At 57.4% G+C, this 19024-nt stretch overlaps 1 protein-coding gene across 13 annotated transcripts in view; it reads left to right on the forward strand.

Annotated features, from left to right (window-relative positions):
- NCOR2 (nuclear receptor corepressor 2) overlaps positions 1–19014 on the forward strand; it is a 218035-nt gene extending 199021 nt beyond the window's left edge. For 11 of the 13 annotated variants that reach the window (XM_057378826.1, XM_057378825.1, XM_057378828.1 and 8 more), the window contains 20 exons: positions 759–909; positions 4211–4363; positions 4739–4825; positions 5258–5535; positions 6305–6668; positions 7333–7560; positions 7657–7902; positions 8045–8194; positions 8610–8744; positions 8851–9013; positions 9523–9956; positions 10731–10874; positions 10998–11140; positions 11454–11650; positions 12755–12901; positions 13175–13320; positions 14566–14619; positions 16333–16560; positions 18108–18287; positions 18704–19014. In XM_057378826.1, coding sequence (XP_057234809.1) covers positions 759–909; positions 4211–4363; positions 4739–4825; positions 5258–5535; positions 6305–6668; positions 7333–7560; positions 7657–7902; positions 8045–8194; positions 8610–8744; positions 8851–9013; positions 9523–9956; positions 10731–10874; positions 10998–11140; positions 11454–11650; positions 12755–12901; positions 13175–13320; positions 14566–14619; positions 16333–16560; positions 18108–18287; positions 18704–18879 — 3804 coding nt within the window. In that variant the 3' untranslated portion in view covers positions 18880–19014. The remainder of the gene's footprint in view (positions 1–758; positions 910–4210; positions 4364–4738; positions 4826–5257; positions 5536–6304; positions 6669–7332; positions 7561–7656; positions 7903–8044; positions 8195–8609; positions 8745–8850; positions 9014–9522; positions 9957–10730; positions 10875–10997; positions 11141–11453; positions 11651–12754; positions 12902–13174; positions 13321–14565; positions 14620–16332; positions 16561–18107; positions 18288–18703) is intronic. The other 2 variants (XM_057378832.1, XM_057378833.1) reach the window with 2 other exon arrangements.
- The last annotated feature ends 10 nt before the right edge of the window (positions 19015–19024 follow it).

The following is a 19024-nucleotide window of genomic DNA, read 5'->3' on the forward strand; positions in this document are numbered from 1 at the left end:
GTGACGGGGTTCTGTCACCCCGCGGTGGCTGTTCCAGCTGGCACCGACAGGTCACTATGGCAGAAGGGTGTTGAGTGTTTTGGAAGGGATTCACGGGGCAGGTGCTGTGAGCTGTGTCTGTGTGTGCCCCTGGGGAAGGAGAGGTTCCAGTTCCCCTGGGTTTGTGTGGGGAGCTGTTCCTGTWGGAGAGCTGAGGCAGGCTCTGCTCCCCCCCTGCTCCACACCGGTTTCGCTGTCGCCCGGGCGCGCTGCCAGCACCAGCTCCCGCACGCGGGCGGCTCGCTGAAGGTCACGCTGCTGCCAGCAGATGTGCCTGGGTGGGCACGACATCTCCCTGCCTCCTGTGCCAAKCTGGGCAAATGCACTGCAGGGAGAAAGCTAATGCTGGAGCAGCGCTTGCTGTCATTGAGGTGTCGCCAGCAGAGCGCCAGCCCTGTCCCCCAAACCTGGGGAAAGRGAGCAGGCAGATAGATCACTCAAAACACACACAGGGTGAGAGCTGCTGCACGGGGAGCTGTGCTCCCCTCATCCCCTGCCTCTTCCCAGCAGCCTCCCAGCGATCACGTACCTTTTTACCGCTCCTCGTTATCRTTCTCATCAATAATTAAGCCGCGGGTCCCTGTCGGTGGCTGCRCCAGGAAGCGGCGGCCGGGCGCGCTCCCTGCGCTCAGCTCCCCGCGAGGAACAGCCTGTCCCCGCGCCACGCTGGCTTAATTGCTTGTGACACTGTTAAATATGGATCTTGGTGGCTTTCCAAGGGCACCCCGGCAGAAGTGCTGTACAAAGGAACCATTACCAGGATAATCGGAGAAGACAGCCCCAGCAGAGCCGAGAAGGCGAGGGAGGATGCCGTGCCCAAAGGACATGTCATCTACGAAGGGAAGAAAGGCCACGTGCTGTCCTACGAGGGTAAGTCCTGATCCTCTGMCTTTTTAGGGCAGGTGCCAGGGGTTTGTGCTGCTGTGGCTGGGACTTGGGAGCTATTTGAGGAAAGGTTTATGTCTTTGCTTCCAGCGTTTCTCTGCCTTCCCACAGGGTGCCCTGTGTCGTTCTGTCCCGCGTGGTTATCTTGTTCTAGAGACAGCTCGCTGTCAAGCAGGGTTGCAATGGTTTTGGCCCAAATGGGAAGGTATTGCCTTCATCCCTAGTACCCTGTGCTGGAAAGGAACATGAGGGCACCCCCAAACTCTTGGGCCAAGGTGGACCTGCAAAATGGAGGCAAKTCAGGTGGATTGGCACAAAGGTTTATCTGTACATCAGATTCTCACCTGCATTGACTTGGGCACTGCGAGGCTTTTCCAGCATGGGGYTGCCCTGCAGGAATCCTCCTGGCCCCAGCCTCAGTGTGTGGTTTGCTGGAGCTGCTGGAGGTGGGGAAGCCTTCCCCAAGGAGTGTGTCTGGGATGTGCTGGCTGCTGTCACACCCCCTGCCCRGAATGCTTCTCCTCGRTGCATGCCAGAGGTGCTGTGCTGCRTTTGTGGTGCCAGCARGAGGTCACCAGCTGCTCCTGTCTCCTCTGTGCCTGCTGAGCCCAGCACAGCCCTGGCCATCAGAGCTGCTCTGTGTGTCCCGGTTCCTCCCCTGGAGATGAGCAATGTTCCTCTCCAGCAAGGCTGGAAACAGCTCCATTCTTGCCTTTCACTGTGTGCTGGGTCAGGAATCTCTGCTGTGGAGCTGGGATGCTCCTGGCCTGCCCTTGGGGTCAGGAGGAGCCGACACAGAGATGCTGCAGCCCTGCCTCCCCTTGGGGTAAGGCTGGTGTGTGCTTTGGTGTGTACAGGGATGGCTGTCCTTGTGTGTCACCTCTCCGTTGAGTTTGGAGATGACTGAAGAGCAGATCCCAGCCTCAGCTACCTCAGTAGGTGTCTACATGTCTCTGACCAGCTGCTGAGCAGCCTGATCCCTCTGCCTTCCTCCCTGGGGCACAGCATCCCTTCCAGCCTGCGGTCAGTCCTGCAGGCACAGCGTGGCCCTCACGAGTCCCTTTGCTCCTGCCACAAATGCTGGTAGCTGGTTTCATCACAGGCTGAGTGCTTTTATCCAGGGCTGGAGGCAGAGGGTTCAGGTCAGGCCATGGGGACAGCTCTCAAGCTCCAGCTGATGTCACGTTTGGGTGTCCTGGGACCACAGGGGCCTTYCAGGACAGGGCTCTGTGCTGTGCCTCTCGCCTGCCACTTGAAACTGGCTCAGAGCGTGTCCCCCCGGGTCCACTGTCAACTCTAGCCCAGATAAGAAATGTCACCGTGGAAGACTTGTGTCTGGATGCCCTTTGGGACAGTTGGCAAGGCTTGGACCAGGCAGGACACAGGAAGTGTTTCAGGACTTGTTTGTGCAAGAGGCTATTTTAATCCCCTCTGCCCGGGCTGGGGTCGAACGAGGCCRATCTCAGGAATGGCACCAGGGAGAGATGGGGAGGGCACCCAGCAGCGAGGGCTGCCCATCCCAGAGCTGGGATCCTCTCTGCAGTGAAGGAGAGCTGCAAACCAAACTCTTCCCTGTTGCTTGTGTCAGCCCGAGTTCCCTTGGCTGCAGCCTGTGTCCATCACATCTCGTGCTACCCCCATGGACACAGATGAGGAATTAATTCCTTTCTCTCTTCAGCAGCCTTTTACATGCTTGATAGTGTTTATCACATCCCAAGTGATCCCATGAGCTGCTGCAGCCTCGCCAGCCCTGCCTCTATCCTTYCCCCCATACAGGAGTGGAAGAGTTAAAAAAAAAAATTAAATAAGAAAACTGAAACTGTCGGTGATTATGAATTTTGGCAAGCAGAAAAAAAATTGCAAATTCTTTAGTGTCATGAGGGTGCTTAAAATAAAAGAGCTGTAATGAGACGAGATCCTGTAGCATGTGTGAGCTGAATTGTGCTAGATTGGTTATTCTCATCCCGCATATGATTGCTGATGGCTGCTGCAAGGCGAGGGACGTGGGCTTGGAATGGTTTTCTTTCTGTTTAGTCTCTCTTCTCCCTCGCGCCCTCCCCCTGCTTCCCGGAGGTACAAAGGGTGCCTGGGAGCACGTCCCCTCCTGCACAAGGGCTGGTGGCAGCAGATGTGCTTTGATGACAGGGTGCAGGCGCGGCGCTCGGCGCGTTCTGAATGTCACCCCCGGATTTCTGCTGTCGAACGGAGCTGAAGCGAAGGCTCAGGCACGGACCCCYTCTTGTTTCCCCACACACAGCCCCAAACACTTTGTGGATTGAGTGGGTGCTGATTGCGGAAACCAGCGGTGGGTGTGAAGTTGTAATAATCCCATTTTATTAATTACTGGTTTTGCCGAGGAGGAGTTTTGTTCCTGATTGTCCACAATAGAGCGAATGTTTTTTACTTCTCTGCTTTCTCTGACTCTACAACCACCTTGTCTGCCCACCAAGGGAGGAGCAGGGCACTGGCCATCCTTGGCTGGTGATGATGGGCAGAGATGTTTGTCTCTGCTGGCTGGCATCCTGTTGGGAGCTCGTGGCACAAACCCGAGGCATTCAGCTGCATCAGAAACTGCTGAATCCACAGCTCGCTGCACATGCTGGATGCCCATTGCCTGGTGATTCTGCCTGGCAGGGGAGGGCTGTAGCTCAGGGCAGATGTCCACTGCTTGCTYCAGCTTCAGATCAGGGGTAGGCAGTGCTCTCTCCCCACTTCAGCTTCCTCCATCAATCCTGCATGAGACTTTGCACTGTCTGTCCCAGTTTCTGTGTGTGCCCAGTGCTGTTTCAAAGGAATCATTCCCAGCTTTCCTTCTCCTCCCTTTTCCCTGATTTTCTCACCCAGGGAGTGTCTCGGCAAATGTTAAGGCTGGCCAAGAGCCCAAACAGTAGGTGTCTAGCAAAAATCAAAACAAACAGGAAAAAAAAAACCCCAAAACTCCCCAGACCCAAAAGGCAGAGTTCAGTGGAACCACAGCTGCTCCCACTGGCTCCGGGCTGTCCTGCTGCCCACGAGGGCAGGGAGGGGCACGACAGGGTGGATGTTCCTACCCAAGCAGGAGGCACAGATCTGGAGTCTGAGGCAGTCAGGGCGGGGAGAAAACACCAGCYGAATTTCCTGGAAGCCGGTCCCGTGCGACGTTTCTGGCACTGCGTGGCGGTGGCTGGGTTGGGATGGGATCTGACCCCTCAGCAACGCACACAAACAGCTGTAAACATTCTCTCTCAGCCCCTGCTGGCTTCCCACGCTCATGGTGGTGCCTCTCGGTGTTCCTTCCCTCCCTCAGGTGGAGTTGCTGCTTCCCAGTGCCCCAAAGAGGACAGCAGGAGCTCGGGATCCTCCCACGAGCCCACGGGAACGAAGCGCACCTATGATATGATGGAGGGGAGGATCAGCCGGGGCTTATCAGCACGTGATACCTTATCTACCAGCATTGAAGGTGGGTCTGGCTGCAACCTGGCACCTGTGTCGTGTCAGTGACCCGTGGAGACCTCATCTTGTCTCCTGTCCACATGGTGCCTCTTCCTGTGCCGTGTTCTGGCAGGGATTGGTATCCCTGGTATCCCAACAGGAGAGAATCTGAGYAGGGAAAATGAGGGATGGGGACTGACTGGCCCATTTGCCCTGACAGACCAGCCCCAGGAATACAAAAAACAAAAGCACATTTAAAAAAAAAATAAAGGAAAAATAAAGTAATTGAGACATTGCTGGTGTTTCTCCTTGTTATCCCAGGTGTCCCTAGTAGCACTGTCATGTATTTATTGTAAATTATTGCTGTGTCACAGCCCAGCTCTCCCTCTTGGATCTATTGTAGGTCTCATGGGTCGAGCGATCCCTCCAGACCGGCACAGTCCCCACAGCCTGAAGGAGCAGCATCACATGCGGGGCTCGATCACACAAGGTAAAGCCTGCAGGCACAGGGTGGGCATGGACAGAGGGGGAAGCATCTCACACCCACGGCTCTTAGTTTTCATTATTGGGGTAAGACAGGAGATGGACACATCAAGGTCCAGCTGCAGATCTCTGCAGCCCCTGCTTTGTCCTCAGAGAGATTTTTGGTTTTGCTCAATTTCTACCAATCTAAATTCTGCCAAAGTCAGGGACAAAATTGCCAGTGATTTGCATGAAGCAGGATGAAATTTGTGTGAAATGGGTCCAGAAGGTCGTGGTAGATGTGAGGTKGACTGCTCTGTGGGCTCAGCTGGGCACCAGTCCCTGAGTTCCATGTGTTAACTGGAGACSCCCTTGAAGTGAGCATCTGCACAAGGACTGGGAGTCCAATGTCTGCTTGGGGAATCTCTCTCTGCATCCATCTTCTGCTTGGGGCTTGCAGGAATACCTCGGTCCTATGTGGAGGCCCATGAGGACTACCTCAGGAGAGAAGCCAAACAGCTCAAGAGGGAAAACACTCCACCAAGGGACTTATCTGAYGCCTACAAGGTCAGATCTCACGAGGGCCTTACTCCTCTGAAAATGAAATCAGCCCACGAAGACCTGGTAGCCACGGTGAAAGAAGCAGGAAGATCAATCCATGARATCCCCCGGGATGACCTGAGGCGGACACCGGACATCTCTCTGACGAGACCKCTGAAGGAAGGGTCCATCACGCAGGTGAGTGTGGAGGGAGCAGCAGATGAGGTCAGTCCTGCCCAGGCTGCCATCCTTGCACAGATCCTGGAGCCATTCTCAAGGTGAAAGGAGAGCAGAGRCAGCTTTGGGTTGCATCACCAGCAGGAGCTGACGCTCTGCTTGGGTACAGGTTGTGCTGCCCCATCCTTTGAAGGGATTCTTTCCAATCCCAACTGTCCAATAATCCTTCCCAGCAGATGAGTGCAAAACCCAAGGGACCCTTGGCATGTTAAGAAAGCAATGATCCATCTACATTTGCGTCAACAAAARGGGACACATCTGCCCTTTTTTAAAAAGACAGAATCAGCTTGGTGCCTTCGTCATTTGTGACTCTGGACGCACATAAACTTGGTCTCCTCCCTTCATGGGCAAGTGGCAGCCCAGCAGGGCCAGTAGCCAGGATGAAACATGGCATGCCATCTCCTGTTGGTCTCCAAATATTTGTGGGGTTCCCATGGCACCTCGTAGTCCCGTCCCGTTCCCAGTTGTGTAGGAGAGAGGCGTGCTGGGCACAGCCAGCCCTCGGCAGTGACTCACCATCCCCATCTTGTTGGAGCACAGCGAGGCACGCAGGATGGGCCYTCCACCCTGCCCTGGGCCCAGGGGTTGCCTCTGGGCTGTTTGAGCAGGGAAACTTTGTGTATTGACCCTCTGAAGGCATCCTGAGTCCTGGTGAAACTCGGTGGGATGCAGTCACTGTGTTCCTCCTGTTCTACACCTCTTTGATGTCCCCCGTGCCTCCTGTCCCCAGGGTACCCCAATGAAGTACGACAGCGGCTCATCCTCCTCRAGTACCAAAAAGCACGATGTGCGCTCCATCATCGGCAGTCCCGGCAGGACTTTCCACTCTGTGCACTCTCTGGATGTCATCCAAGACCCGAGGAACCTGGAGAGAGCCTACGAAGAGAGCCTGAAAAACAGGCCAAGCCCTGTGACAAACTCGGGTGGCTCCATCGCCAGAGGAGCTCCTGTGATCGTACCCGAGCCGGGCAAGCCCCACCAAAGTGCCCTGGGCTAYGAGGACCACCAGGCAGGGCACAGCACGGCCTTCAGCAGCCACCTGCACAGAGGGTCTCCGGTGTCCACGCGCGAGTCCACGCCGCGGCAGCACGAAGGTACTTGGCAATGCTTGTGTTTGCTGCTGAGATTTCTGACAGTGAGGAGCGCAGGAGGTGGCTGCTGACCCCACCTGCCCCAGCAGGTGCCTGTTGAACCTGTTCTTCCCTGCACCCCACGCCCACGGGTGACTCAGGGCGCCGGGGTGGTGCCAGGGACAGCTGGGGCTTTGTGCCCTTCCTGGGGGAGCGAGGGCACCTCACCTGCACCAGGGTAACCAAATTGGGGCCTGGGCTGTGCTGCTGGAGCCATTGGTGTTCCCAGATTGTCTTCCCTGTCCCAGCACTGGCCCACGGCACCATTTTTTCCAGTGCTTGGGACACTGGCTGGGAGGTGTTCACACTTGTCACCAGCACAAGCATGACCTCCTTGTGCTGATGAAGAGTGTGGCAGCAAGGCTGCACCACTGGCTGCTTGATCAGACCATGGATGTTTTGGGGTGGAGGGATGATTTGGGCCTCTCTCCCAAGGGGCACTGGGACTTGGCCTGCCTTGACCTYGGTGGTGTAACAGGGCATGGCAGTGCAGGGAGGAGGGAAAGGTCCCTCGAGTTCAGGGGAGCTCTGATTGTCCCTGTGGGATGCACTTGGCTGCAGGCACTGTTGGGGACATGGCTTGGCCTCAGCACTCGGGCTCTGACTCATTTCCTTCTGCTCTCTGCAGGGAGCATCACTGCTGGGAAGCCGGTGTCCCAGGACAGAAAGATCACCCCCACATCGAGAGAGCTCACCAACTCCAAGTCCCCGCACGCCCCCGTGCCCGACCACCACCACCCCATCTCCCCGTACGAGCACCTGCTCCGCGGCGTGAGCGGCGTYGACCTGTACCGCGGGCACATCCCGCTGCCCTTCGACCCCGCCGCCATCCCCAGGGGAATCCAACTGGAAGCAGGTACCTTTGCTGGGGGCACAGTCTGTTCTTTTTCGTGCTATGCCCCAAAAGCTTCAGATCTCTGAGGCTTCACACCTGCATCCTTTTCTCTCCCAGCTGCTGCTTACTACCTGCCCAGGCACCTGGCTCCGAGCCCCACGTACCCACACCTGTACCCCCCGTACCTCATCCGGGGCTACCCGGACACGGCCGCCATGGAGAACCGCCAGACCATCATCAACGACTACATCACGTCGCAGCAGATGCACCACAACGCGGCAGCCACGGCCATGGCGCAGCGGGCAGACATGCTGCGCGGGCTGTCACCCCGGGAGCCCTCCCTCGCCCTCAACTATGCAGCAGGTGCTGCCAGGAGAGCGCTGTCCAGGGGGGTGGGAGCAGTTTGGGAGGAGGAGGAGGATGGGTCAGGCTGGCAGTGCCAGCTCCAGCGTGGCCAAGCTGCAGTTCAGAGTTTTCCTGACGGTGCTGTCGCTTCTGTCCCCAGGCATCATCGACCTGTCCCAAGTGCCACACCTGCCCGTCCTCGTGCCCCCTACCCCTGGCACCTCTGCCACCACCATGGACCGCATCACCTACATCCCTGGACCCCCCCAGACCTTCGGCAGCCGGCACAGCAGCTCCCCGCTCTCCCCAGGTAATGCTCAGGTGGCTTTTCCAGTGGGAAAATGATTGAGCAGGACGCCCGTAACCAACCCAAGGCCATGGGCTCAGCTTGCCAGGGCAGATTAATTCTGACCCCGGAATCATTCTCGCTCAGGGACCAGTCCCCTCTCCTCCTGCTTGTTGAGGGCTTCCTTGCTTTTCCCCCTCGTTCCCCAAAGCAAACAGCTCTGTGGAAGGTCACACCTTGGGGATGGCGCCAGGACAGCTGTTCCATGATTTGTCTGGGTTTTGTYGCGCTGGTTGCCCTCGTCTGTCCTGCTCCAGGTGACCTTGGATGGAGCCATTCCTTATCTGCTCTGCAGACACAGCRCTGTGGAGAGCAGGCAGCATTCCTGGGGGAATTGCTGTGTCTGCAGCCCTCTCACTGCCTTTCTCTTGGGTTTCAGGAGGGCCCACGCACATGACCAAACAGTCAGGATCATCGGTGTCGGAGCGGGAACGGGAGCGCGAGCGAGAGAGGGAGCGTGAAAAATCCATCCTGGCCTCCACCACGGTGGAGCAYGCACCCATCTGGAGACCAGGTGGGCTGGGGAGGGGTCCAGCACCCCACCCTGGGGGACTGTGCTGRGTGGAGGTTGGGTTACGGGACCAAGAGCTGAAGAAGCTCCTTCCCTGTGCTCTCCCCAGGTACGGAGCAGTCCAGCAGCCGCTCGTCCTCCCACTCCCACAGCCACCAGCACTCTCCCGTGTCACCCCGCACCCATGAGACCATCCAGCAGCGCCCCAGCGTGCTCCACAACACGAGCATGAAGATCATCTCCTCGGAGACCCCCACCCCTTCCGTCCTGCGGTATGTTCCCCCCACCATGGCTTCCAGTGCTTGCTGGATCCTTAATGGATGAGCACCTCTGAGAGGAAGGAGTGAAAGTTGTTTGCCTTTCAGTGAGAGCAGGACTGRGGCTTCCAGGGAAGTTGTGATGGGAGGAGGCAGATTTTGGTGCCCCAATTCTTTTGCTTTTCCTGGTGGCTTTTCCTGCTACCAGAAAAAAATCAGGAGTGTGCCTGTGCCCAAGTACAGGTACTGCTCCACTTGCTGAAGGCTGCCTGATGGTGGAGTTACCAATTTCTCTGGGACCTGTCCACGGGTTTTACATTCTCCAGTCCATGCATTCAGGCCCAATACCCTGCAGCAGTTGCTGTGGTGAGGGCTCCATCCCAGCCCTCCTCACTGTCCRGGCATGKGCCAACCCCACGCTCAGGAAGGAGYTCAGCCMRGCGAGGCTGGACGCTGCAKCTCTGGTCATCATTCCCTTTCTCCACGTTCTTCTCTCACCTTGCCTTGCCTTCGTTTCCTGGCAGATCCTCCTCCACCACTACCACGTCACCGATCCGCTCTGCCGCCTTCCCCTCGGCCTCCAGCCTGCGCTCCTCCCTGGGCGCGCCCGACGGCTACGCGGCCCCGCTGGACCCGGCCGTCCTGCACAAGGAGGCCTCGAGGGCAAGGGAGGCCAAGGCAGAACGAGCCCAGACTGACAACAACGTCTACACCTCAAAGCTGCCCAGCGGGGCCAACCTSGAGCAGTCGCCTTCGCCCATCAAAGCCATGGAGTCGAGACCCTTGGCCGCCTCCGGAGCCGGCTCTTCTCATCACTACRGCAGAGGACAGGGGAAAAGCCAGCAGCACCACCACCCTCTGGACCAGCAGCACACAGCCTCGGGCTCYGAGCAGCACAGCAGAGAAAAGAGTCAGAGTAAACGCTTTTCCGTGCAGGAACAGGAGCTCCGAGCACTTGGTAAGAACACCAAGTGACGGGGGTTGGCTTCATAGGTGTGATTGTCATGTGCCAAATGTCGTGGGGTGAGGGGCAGCGAGAAAGGCTCGTTCAGTGACAGCTCCACCAGTGGTGGTGAGACATTGGAGGGCAGAGGGGAGAGAGCTGTGGCCTGACACCATTTTATTTCATTATTTCTTAGTTTTAGTTGCGCATTTTGGCCATTGGCTCCATCAGCTCCCCAAGTGCGCTTGTCCCTCTGCTTCCTGCTTGTGTTATTCCAGACTTGTTAATTTTTGTGTGTTTTAAGGATCTTCCTTCTCCTACCTTCTTTTAGTTTTCCCTTTAATTGCCAAGTCATGTTTTGCAAATGTTGTCCAGTTCCCGGTATTGCATTTTACAGACAATAGCCATTTGCTAATTTTGATTTCCCCATCCTTAGAAATTCCCAGGCAATCTGTAAGGAGCAGTTGTGGTAATAAATCAAATGAGAGAAGCAGAGAAGTGAGACTGTGAATGTGACAAGGSTGCTGGCCATCAGACAAACAGCCCATGTGCTGCAGGGTATCAGAGGGCTCWGTGTTGGATGGGGTCCCTGTGCTCGGGGTGGCCTCACTCAGGGTCCTGGTGCTGCTGGCTGCCCAAGGTGGGCATGGCTGTCCTGGGTTCCCTCGTCTCTTTGTTCCCCCCACTCCTCTGAACATGAACCCCACCTCGCAGCGATGGTGCAGCAGTGCCAGGGCAAAGGGCAAAGCCCAGTGAGCTCCTGGTTTGAACTCCCTCCCCTTTCCTCAGGCTATCATGGAGGTTACAGCCCCGAGCGGATGGAAGCAGTGAGTCCCGTGAGCTCGCCCAGCCTGTCCCACGARAARGGGGCCAAGCTGCTGCAGGACACAGAGAAGGGGCACGGGGAGCACGACCCCAGGCAGAAACAGCAAGGTGAGAACAGGGAATGGTGCAGGAGAGCCCAGGCTGGCTGTGCCTGGAGGCTGGGATGGCATTCAAGAGAAGGGACACAGATGTCATCTCATTGCTGCTCTCCTCTCCTCTCGGTGCCCCCAGGCTCGCTGAAGGCCTCGGCCCCCGAAGCTGCCCACCTACAGCACCTGCGGCAGCCCGACGGCCCCCAGTGCCAGCCCCTGCAGTCCAGCCAGAGCGTCAAGGGCATGAACCAGCGCGTGGTCACGCTGGCCCAGCACATCAGTGTAACTACCTGACCTCCCTCACCTCCTCCACCATCCTGCTGGGGCTCCGGGGAGGAGGGGAGAGCTCAGTAAAATGTGTTTGGTGGGGATGGGATGGGCTGGGAGTGATGACAGAGACCTCATCTCCTCTAGTTGGGAGCATCAGGGGGTTTTAGCCTTGGTGTTTGTGTCACAAGAGCTGTTGGGGGCAGGGGGCAGCAGTTCCATCTGCAGGGCCAAACCAGCCCATTTCCCTCCTGCTCGCCCTCTGAGCTGGGCCCAGCAGAGCAGAGCTCCAAACCAGCTCCGTTTGTGACCGGGCTTTATCCTGCAGGAGGTCATCACGCAGGACTACACGCGGCACCACCCGCAGCAGCTCAACTCGCACATCCAGGCCCCGGTGTACTCGTTCCCCGGGGCGGCGTGCCCGGTGCTGGACCTGCGCCGCACGCCCAGCGACGCCTTCCTGCAGCAGCAGCAGGAGCACGCCGCGGCCGCGCGCATCTCCCCGCACAGCGAGGGCGGCAAGAGGTGAGCTCAGASAGCTGCCACAGCTGGCCTTGTGCTCTTCACACCCCTCAGAGTCCGTGAGAGTTCCCTTCCCAGTTTGGCCGGTGTTACAGGATGGTGTAGGTGGGAAGGGATCTCTCGAGATCGTCCAGCACTGTCCTCGTGAGCAGTTTGTCCTGGGTCATGGCAGTTGGGTTGTGAGTATCTCCAGCRATGGAGACACCACCTCTCACAGTATTTCAGCACTCTCACAGGAAAAAAGAGTTTTCTTGTGTTGGGATAGAACTTCGTTTGTTTTGTTTGTGCCTATTGCCTCTTGTCTGGTCACTGTTCTCAGTCCCTGACCCCAAATGGTTCCCAAAAACCTGAAGTGACACGTTTTCCATTGGTTCAAAGTTAATTTTATCTCCATCTTTCGCAGTTTATTAGACACACGTGCCCTGACAACTGCAATTGTTCATTTCAGGCAGCACCTGTATTTGTTTTAAAGTCACTTCCCAGCCACCCTGCTGCTACAAGGCAGGTCTGATTGYTGTTGTATGGAATTAAAAAATGGGTCTGTCCTCCCACCCAAACACCCACCCGGATCTATCCAAGAATGAGTGATGGTTCCTTGTCAGTAAATGGGGTTATTCTTCCCAGCTCTGCCTGGTCCTAGAGTTGGCTTTTTAAAACGAAGGCAAAGAGCCCAGCCCTGACCACCCAGTGATGAAAAAAAACTGGAGAAGAAAAAGAGAAACCACAGAAAGAACAAAGACGTAAATTCCCAGAACTCGCTGTGAGGAGTTCCTCTCAGACTCAAGCCTGGCTGTCTCCCAGGCTCTGGCCACGGGCRGGCATCAGGGGCCAGTATTGATCCTCTCCAAGCTGCCCCAGCTCCAGCCCCCTCCTGCAGCTCCTGTGTGGCCCCAACAAGGAGGAGGGGAGGTGCTGGGTTCTGCCTCTGCTGCGTTCACAAATGCTGAGGATCAAAAGCAGTGTCCCCAAAAGGTTAACGTCACATGTGTCCCTGCCAGGCTGCTGTTAGGGGTGGCTCAGCTGTCCCACTGTCAGGGCACGGGCTCAGGGCTCGGCTGTGCCCACCCAAACCCCACTGAGCCGTTGTCACGTCCCCGTTGTGCCCAGGTCCCCGGAGCAGGCCAAGGCGGCGGCCGGCGGGCCGGACAGCTGCATCGAGCCCGTGTCCCCACCCGACGGCGCGGGGGAAGCGGAACACGCCAAGAGCGCCCCGTACCCCGTCCTGTTCCGAGAGGGAGAGCCCATGGACCAGAGGTACGGCCCRGGAGCGGGCACTGGGGGCACCTGAGCATGGCCGTGTCCCCACACGTGGCCTGGCTGCTTTCCTGGCTGGCGTCCCATCCCAGTGCTGGTTCTGTAGCCTGCATTTTCAATACCACGGGGTACATTCACAGTTGAGATTGGAAGAGGTTGGAGATGCTGAGTGTCCCAGGAGCTCCCAGGCTGATCCTGAGCAGCAGCACTGAGGGAAGAGCCTCTCTAGGCAGGGCTTTATGTAGAGGTTTTCATTGCTCTTTTGCTCTGCAGGATGGGGTCCAAGTCCCCAGGAAACAACACCCAGCGCCCAGCTTTCTTCAGCAAGCTGACCGAGAGCAACTCTGCCATGGTGAAGTCCAAGAAACAGGAGATCATCAAAAAGCTCAGCACGACCAACAAAAACGAGACGGAGTACAGTAAGGACCTGTGGGGAGGCAAATTCAGGGCACTGGGGGGGAAAAGCCTTGAGAACAAGTGAAGCAAAGGAGATTTGGGGATGGGTGCTGCTGTGTTRAAGGACTGGGRTGTCCCAGMCAGCTTTAAAAARGACTTGATGGTCATTGTGGGTCCCTTCCAACTCAGAATATTCTGTGGTTCTAWGAAGTTCAAGGTCCAGATGTTTCCTAGGATGAGCTGTGCTGGTTCCAGCAGTGACTGTGTGCATCTGGAGAGGCAGGGGGAGACTTCCCATCCCACTCCCTGTGCTCTGAGGCTGTCAATCCCACCCTCAAAAAAACCTCAGGAGGAAGGAAATAATGAGCTGAGCATGGAGGAGACTTAAGAGCAATTGATACTTTAATGACTGGGCAGCCAAGCTGAATCCTCCCTCCTTGAGATGCGTCTCCCCCCAGCCTTCCTTTAAGCCCTACATCAATATTGGTGCAGCTCTGTCAAACCAACCGGGCTGGCTCAGATTAGAAATTCAGCCCGTTCATTCATTAACCGCTAATAGAGTAGATAGGATCATAATTTAATTTAGGCCAGCATTATACAGTCAATACTAATTCAATTTGAATCCATCTTACAACAGCTGCATCGGATAAGAGGGACCGAGCTGTCTGGTCTGCTGGATGATGTTACCATGAGCCAACAGTATTGTTATGCCCCTTTGGGGACATGTGGCTGAACCCCGTGACCTTCCACACTTTCCCTTATCAGGAAAAAATATATAGAAATTGGATACACCTCTTATTTGATGAGAATTTCTGTTATTCTAAGGAAAGCAATATCCAAGTCAAACAGCTCAGCTAAAAGGGAAAATATTGATTTAACATTTCTTGTCCTCCTCCTCGCCCTCTCCRCTGCCCAGACCTGCTCGGTGGATAGGGGGCATTGAGCCTTTGAAAATCCCGTAGGCAGGAGAGAGGGTTTGGCTTCATGGAGCCTGAAATCCCCAGGGCAGGAGGGAGGAAGGGAGGGAGGCCATCCCTGGTTCCCTGGGCTCGTCTTTTTGCCCTTTCCCTCCTAGTGAAGGTGCCCACTGTGGATCTCCCAGAGGCTCTGGAGTTATTTCTACTCCCAGCCAGCACCCACAGAGCCACCCTGTGCCTGGGGGAGCTGGGCTGCTGTTTGGGGTGCTGTGACAGAGGGGGGACCATGGCAGGTCCTCCCTTGCCAAGAACCTGCTCTCTGTGCTGAAGAGCTGCTTTGTTTTTCTGCAGATGTTGGGCAGCCTGGGACGGAGATTTTCAACATGCCAGCGATTACTGGAGCAGGTAACTCCCCTCATTCCTCGTTCCCTGTAGGGCTTACAGCCATGGAGGGCAGGAGGCTTGGTAGATTCCAGCATCTCCTCTTCTTGTTTTCCCTGAGACCAATGACAGGGAGGCAAAAGCCTTGGGACACCACAACTCCCTGCTGTTGGGTTGGGGACAGGACAGTGTCATTCCTTGGAAAGCCTRGCAGAATTTGAGGAGAGGTTAAAGGTCAAGCAGGGATTGGCCATCTGATGCCATCAGAGGRTTAAACCACCTTAGCAAGAGATCTCACTCCAAAAGAGAGCACCCAGGAGAGAGGGGTGTTTCTTGGGAGCTGGGGGGTGCTCAGGCCCAAAACCAGTCCCAGGGGGAGCGACAGCAGGAAGATGTCACCCTGTTGTCACCTGCGACATGTCCGGGTGAACTCACAAATGAATGGAGCAAATCCCCACTGAGGAATACTAATTGGTACTTAATTGATTAAGGATTAGTGCTCTCCTACCATGGGAATGCCTTCAGGTTGTTAGTTTTGAGTAGGAGAACAGCAGCTTTCCCCCACCAAGGGCAGGAGGAGCTGTGGGCAGGGCTTGGTGCAGCGGGAGGGCACCAAGGTGCTTTAGGACTGCTCAGCAGGGGAAATGAGTTTGGGAGAAGGAGTGAGCTGGCATCAGCTGCTGRGATGAGCAGGTACAGCCAGGTGGAACCGAGGGGCCCTGGCAGACAAGATTTGAGGGTCAGTTTAGGCTCGAGGGGACCAGCAAAGACCCTGCCTGCTCACAGCAAGACAGAGCATTCAAACCAGGTTTATGGGAACCTGGGATCTGTCCCTTTCCAAGCAGAGGGGCAGCGATCCCAGAGCAAACAGCCCAGGATGGGGTGGGCTGGGGGTGGCTGGCAGTTTTGTGTCTGTATTTTGCCCTTGCTTGTTCCCTGTCACTGCCACCGGGAATGGCGGTGGCGTGGCTGAGCCTCTGGTCCCTGTGCGGTGCTGCTCCATAACTGCATGGCTTGAGACTCACAACCACGCGGGCACCTCGCCTCTGCATCCTGTCCCGCAGCCACGGGGCCTGGTCCCGCTGGGAACCCGGCCTGGGGGAAGGGGGGCTGGCCAGGGGGCAGGGGGCTTGCAGAGAGCGCGAGGAGGGACAGCAGGAGCTCCCCTGTCCCCACATATCCCAACCCACACAGGCAGCTCTGGGGGCTGCTGCATCCTCTCACCCCAGGCCCAAATCCACACACATCTTTCTCATCAAGTGTTTTTGTGGGGTGCTCTTTCTTCCTGCCCTGATCTCCTTTATGGGACAATGCCCCGACCTCCAAATTCCTGGCACACTGACTTTGCTGTGTGTGTGCATACGGACCCCACATCCAAATGGCTCCTCCTGCCTGGGTCAGGAGCGCAGCCCCTGCTCCATGGAGATGCTCCCTGGGGTTCAGTGACAARCCCTTGTCCCCAGCCCCTGGCCCCAGAGTGAGTCCCATCCGTCCCCTGCCGAACCCCGGGGCGGGATGGAGCGGGAGGAGGAGGATGAGGACGGGTGCATCGCAGCGCTTTAAAGAACAAGATGACAAAGTTTGTTGCTTTGCGAGAATGTGCTGACTGTTTGTTTCTTCCCTTCTCCCTTGTCTCCTTTCTCCCCCTTTCCCCGTCCCCCCCATCTTTCTTCTCATTTGGCTCCCCCCCATYCCCATCCCCCGTCCCCTTTCTCCTCCCTCTCCCGTATCTCCCAGGGCTAATCAGTTGTAGGAGCCAGTCGGTCCAAGAGAATTCCAGTACCAACATGGGGTTGGAGGCAATAATTAGGAAAGCCCTAATGGGTAAATATGACGAGCAGTGGGAAGAGCGCTCACCTCTCAGTGCCAATGCTTTTAACTCTCTGAATGCCAGTGCAAGCCTGCCCGCTGCTATGCCCATAACTCCTGCTGATGGACGAAACGAGGACGTGCGCTCCTTGCCAGGTCTGCAGCCCTCTCCACCTCACTCTYTCTGTGTTATTAATTCTCAGCCTTTTTATTTCGCCATTTACGGGTGGATTTATTCCTCCCCTCCCTGTTTTTGTTCRTTTTGGTTTTCTTTTCTCCCTTCCCTCCCTCCCCCAGCTTTGAGCTTTGTGGATCCGCTGATTAATCTTGTTTGATGTTAATTTAATAGTCTCCAAAGGTGCTGATGCTTTCTCTAAAACACTGACTTGCTCCTTTCCCTGTTTGTTGGTTTTTAATATCTCCTTTCCCTATTTTTTTTTTTTTTTTGCACAATGGAAAGGTTTATGGGGGTGGAAAACCAACCCCTCCCCCTAATCCCAAAATCAAAGGCATAAACTTAAATAGCCAGCCCCAACTATCTGTAAACCCTGGGTGGGATCGCTGCTCCCAAAACAGGGGAAGGTGTTGAGAAGGGCTGGTGTGGAGGACMCAGGGCAGGCTGGCATTTCCCTCCCTGCTCTGCTCTCTGGGGATGTTGGGGRTGGGGTGGGAGGTTGGGTGGGATCTGGGAGCGCCTGGAGCAAGAGGGAGATGCTGAGGGAGCCAAAAGTGACACATGGGGGGTGATAAGAGAGGAGAGCTGGGAGTGAGCTGGGCCCTGGTGGGGCCTGTCAGCTTCAGGGAGACTCGAACAGAGGTGAGAGGAGGCTGTGCAGACCCCCAGTTAGGAAAGGGAGGGAGGAGGGGGACCAGGGAKGGGTGGGGGTACATCAGTCCCTGCACACCTGCACGGGCACAGAGCTTTGTGTGAGTGCCCTGCACTGGCCCCACTGCCAGGGACATCCTTGGGAGGGCAGGCACAGAGCCCCCAGCTCAGGAGGGCACACGAGTGCCTTCCTCCAGGTCAGCTCACGCCCCTCCAGGTCAGCTAACTCCAGGCACCCTAAAACTCTGCAGAAAAGCTTTTCTGGCTCCTGCATGAAACCAGCAGCTTCTTCCAGCTGTGCCTCCCCGTGCCCGTGGAGGCTGCCTGGGCAGGCCGGGTGGGATGCAGAGCCTGTCTGTCCCTCCCTTTGGGGAGCTCCTCCTGGTTTCTCTGGGCTCACCTGCCCGACAGGGCCCTTTTGGCTTCAGACCTTTTAAAAACCGGCTGAACATGCCCAGGGATTGTGCTGTAAGGAGGGATGGCAGACCATGGGCATGGGGGATGTGCTCGGGGCTCCAGCACCCACACAGCTCTGGGGGTCCCTGCTATCTCCCTGCCCTGTGGGGCAGCACATGGAGCTCAGGAGCAGATCCTGCAGGGAAATGGCCAAAACCCCATGGCTGCTCCTGCCCCAGCTCCCTCCAGGGGACACTTGGTGGCATCAGCCCCCAAAGCAGAGYGGTGGGAGGGGTAGGACCCTCCTGCAGCCCCCTCCCCGTGGCCATTTGCTGCCGTGCTGCCATCGGCCCAGGCTGTGCTTCTCCCCCGCCACGAGCCGTGTTCGCAAAGCTCCTCCAAGGGGAGCACTGGCAGCCCCCTCCCCATCCCCCGGACCCCTCACGCCGAGCCAGGTGACAGCGGCTGCTTCTCTTTGCAGGAGGAGGGGGGAAGCCAAAGATCGCGGCCAGGCCCAACAGCCGCAAGGCCAAGTCGCCGGCGCCGGGCCTGTCCTCGGGCGAGCGGCCGCCCTCCGTCTCCTCGGTGCACTCGGAGGGGGACTGCAACCGCAGGACCCCCCTCACCAACCGCGTCTGGGAGGACAGGCCGTCGTCCGCAGGTAGGGCCCGAGGGGACGGACACTGAGTGGCCGTAGCCCCAAGGGGACTGACCCCAAGTGGCCTTGCTCCCAAGTGGTCGGTGCCCCAGAATGGCCATGTCCTCGAGTGGCCGTGTCCCCTGAGTGACCGTAACCCAAGTGGCTGCGCCCCYGAATGGCCGTGTCCCCGAGTGGCTGTGTCCCCAAAAGGCCATGCCCCCAAATGGCCGTGGCCCCGAGTGACCATACCCCCCGAATGGCCGTGCCCCTGAATAACCATGCCCCCCAACTGGCCATGCTCCCGAATGGCTGTACCCCCCCGAATGGCCATGCCCCCCGTGTGGCCTTGGGCCGTGCCCCCAAGTGGCCGTGTGCCCTCGCAGGGTGTGGGCAACGGCCCCAGCCCGGTGCTGACTCTGCTCCCTCATCCCCCACAGGTTCGACGCCGTTCCCCTACAACCCGCTGACCATGCGGCTCCCCAGCGGGGTGGTGACGGCAGCCCCCAGCGCCCCACTGCCGCAGGGCACCCCTGGCAGCCAGCACCACGCCTGGGACGAGGAGCCCAAGCCCCTGCTCTGCTCCCAGTACGAAACCCTTTCGGACAGTGAATGAGAGGAGCCAGGGCCATGGAGACGGCGACCAAACCCGGGGACAGGAGCGAGCAGGACGCCCGGGGCGAGCGCCCACCGCCCCGGCCCCGCCGGCTCTCACGAGCGAAGATGCACAGGAGCAGAGCTGTTTTCATTTTTTCCCTTTT

Source organism: Malurus melanocephalus, unplaced genomic scaffold, assembly GCF_030028575.1.
Source record: "Malurus melanocephalus ecotype Western Australia unplaced genomic scaffold, MMel_1.1 scaffold_377, whole genome shotgun sequence".
Lineage (NCBI taxonomy): Eukaryota > Metazoa > Chordata > Aves > Passeriformes > Maluridae > Malurus > Malurus melanocephalus.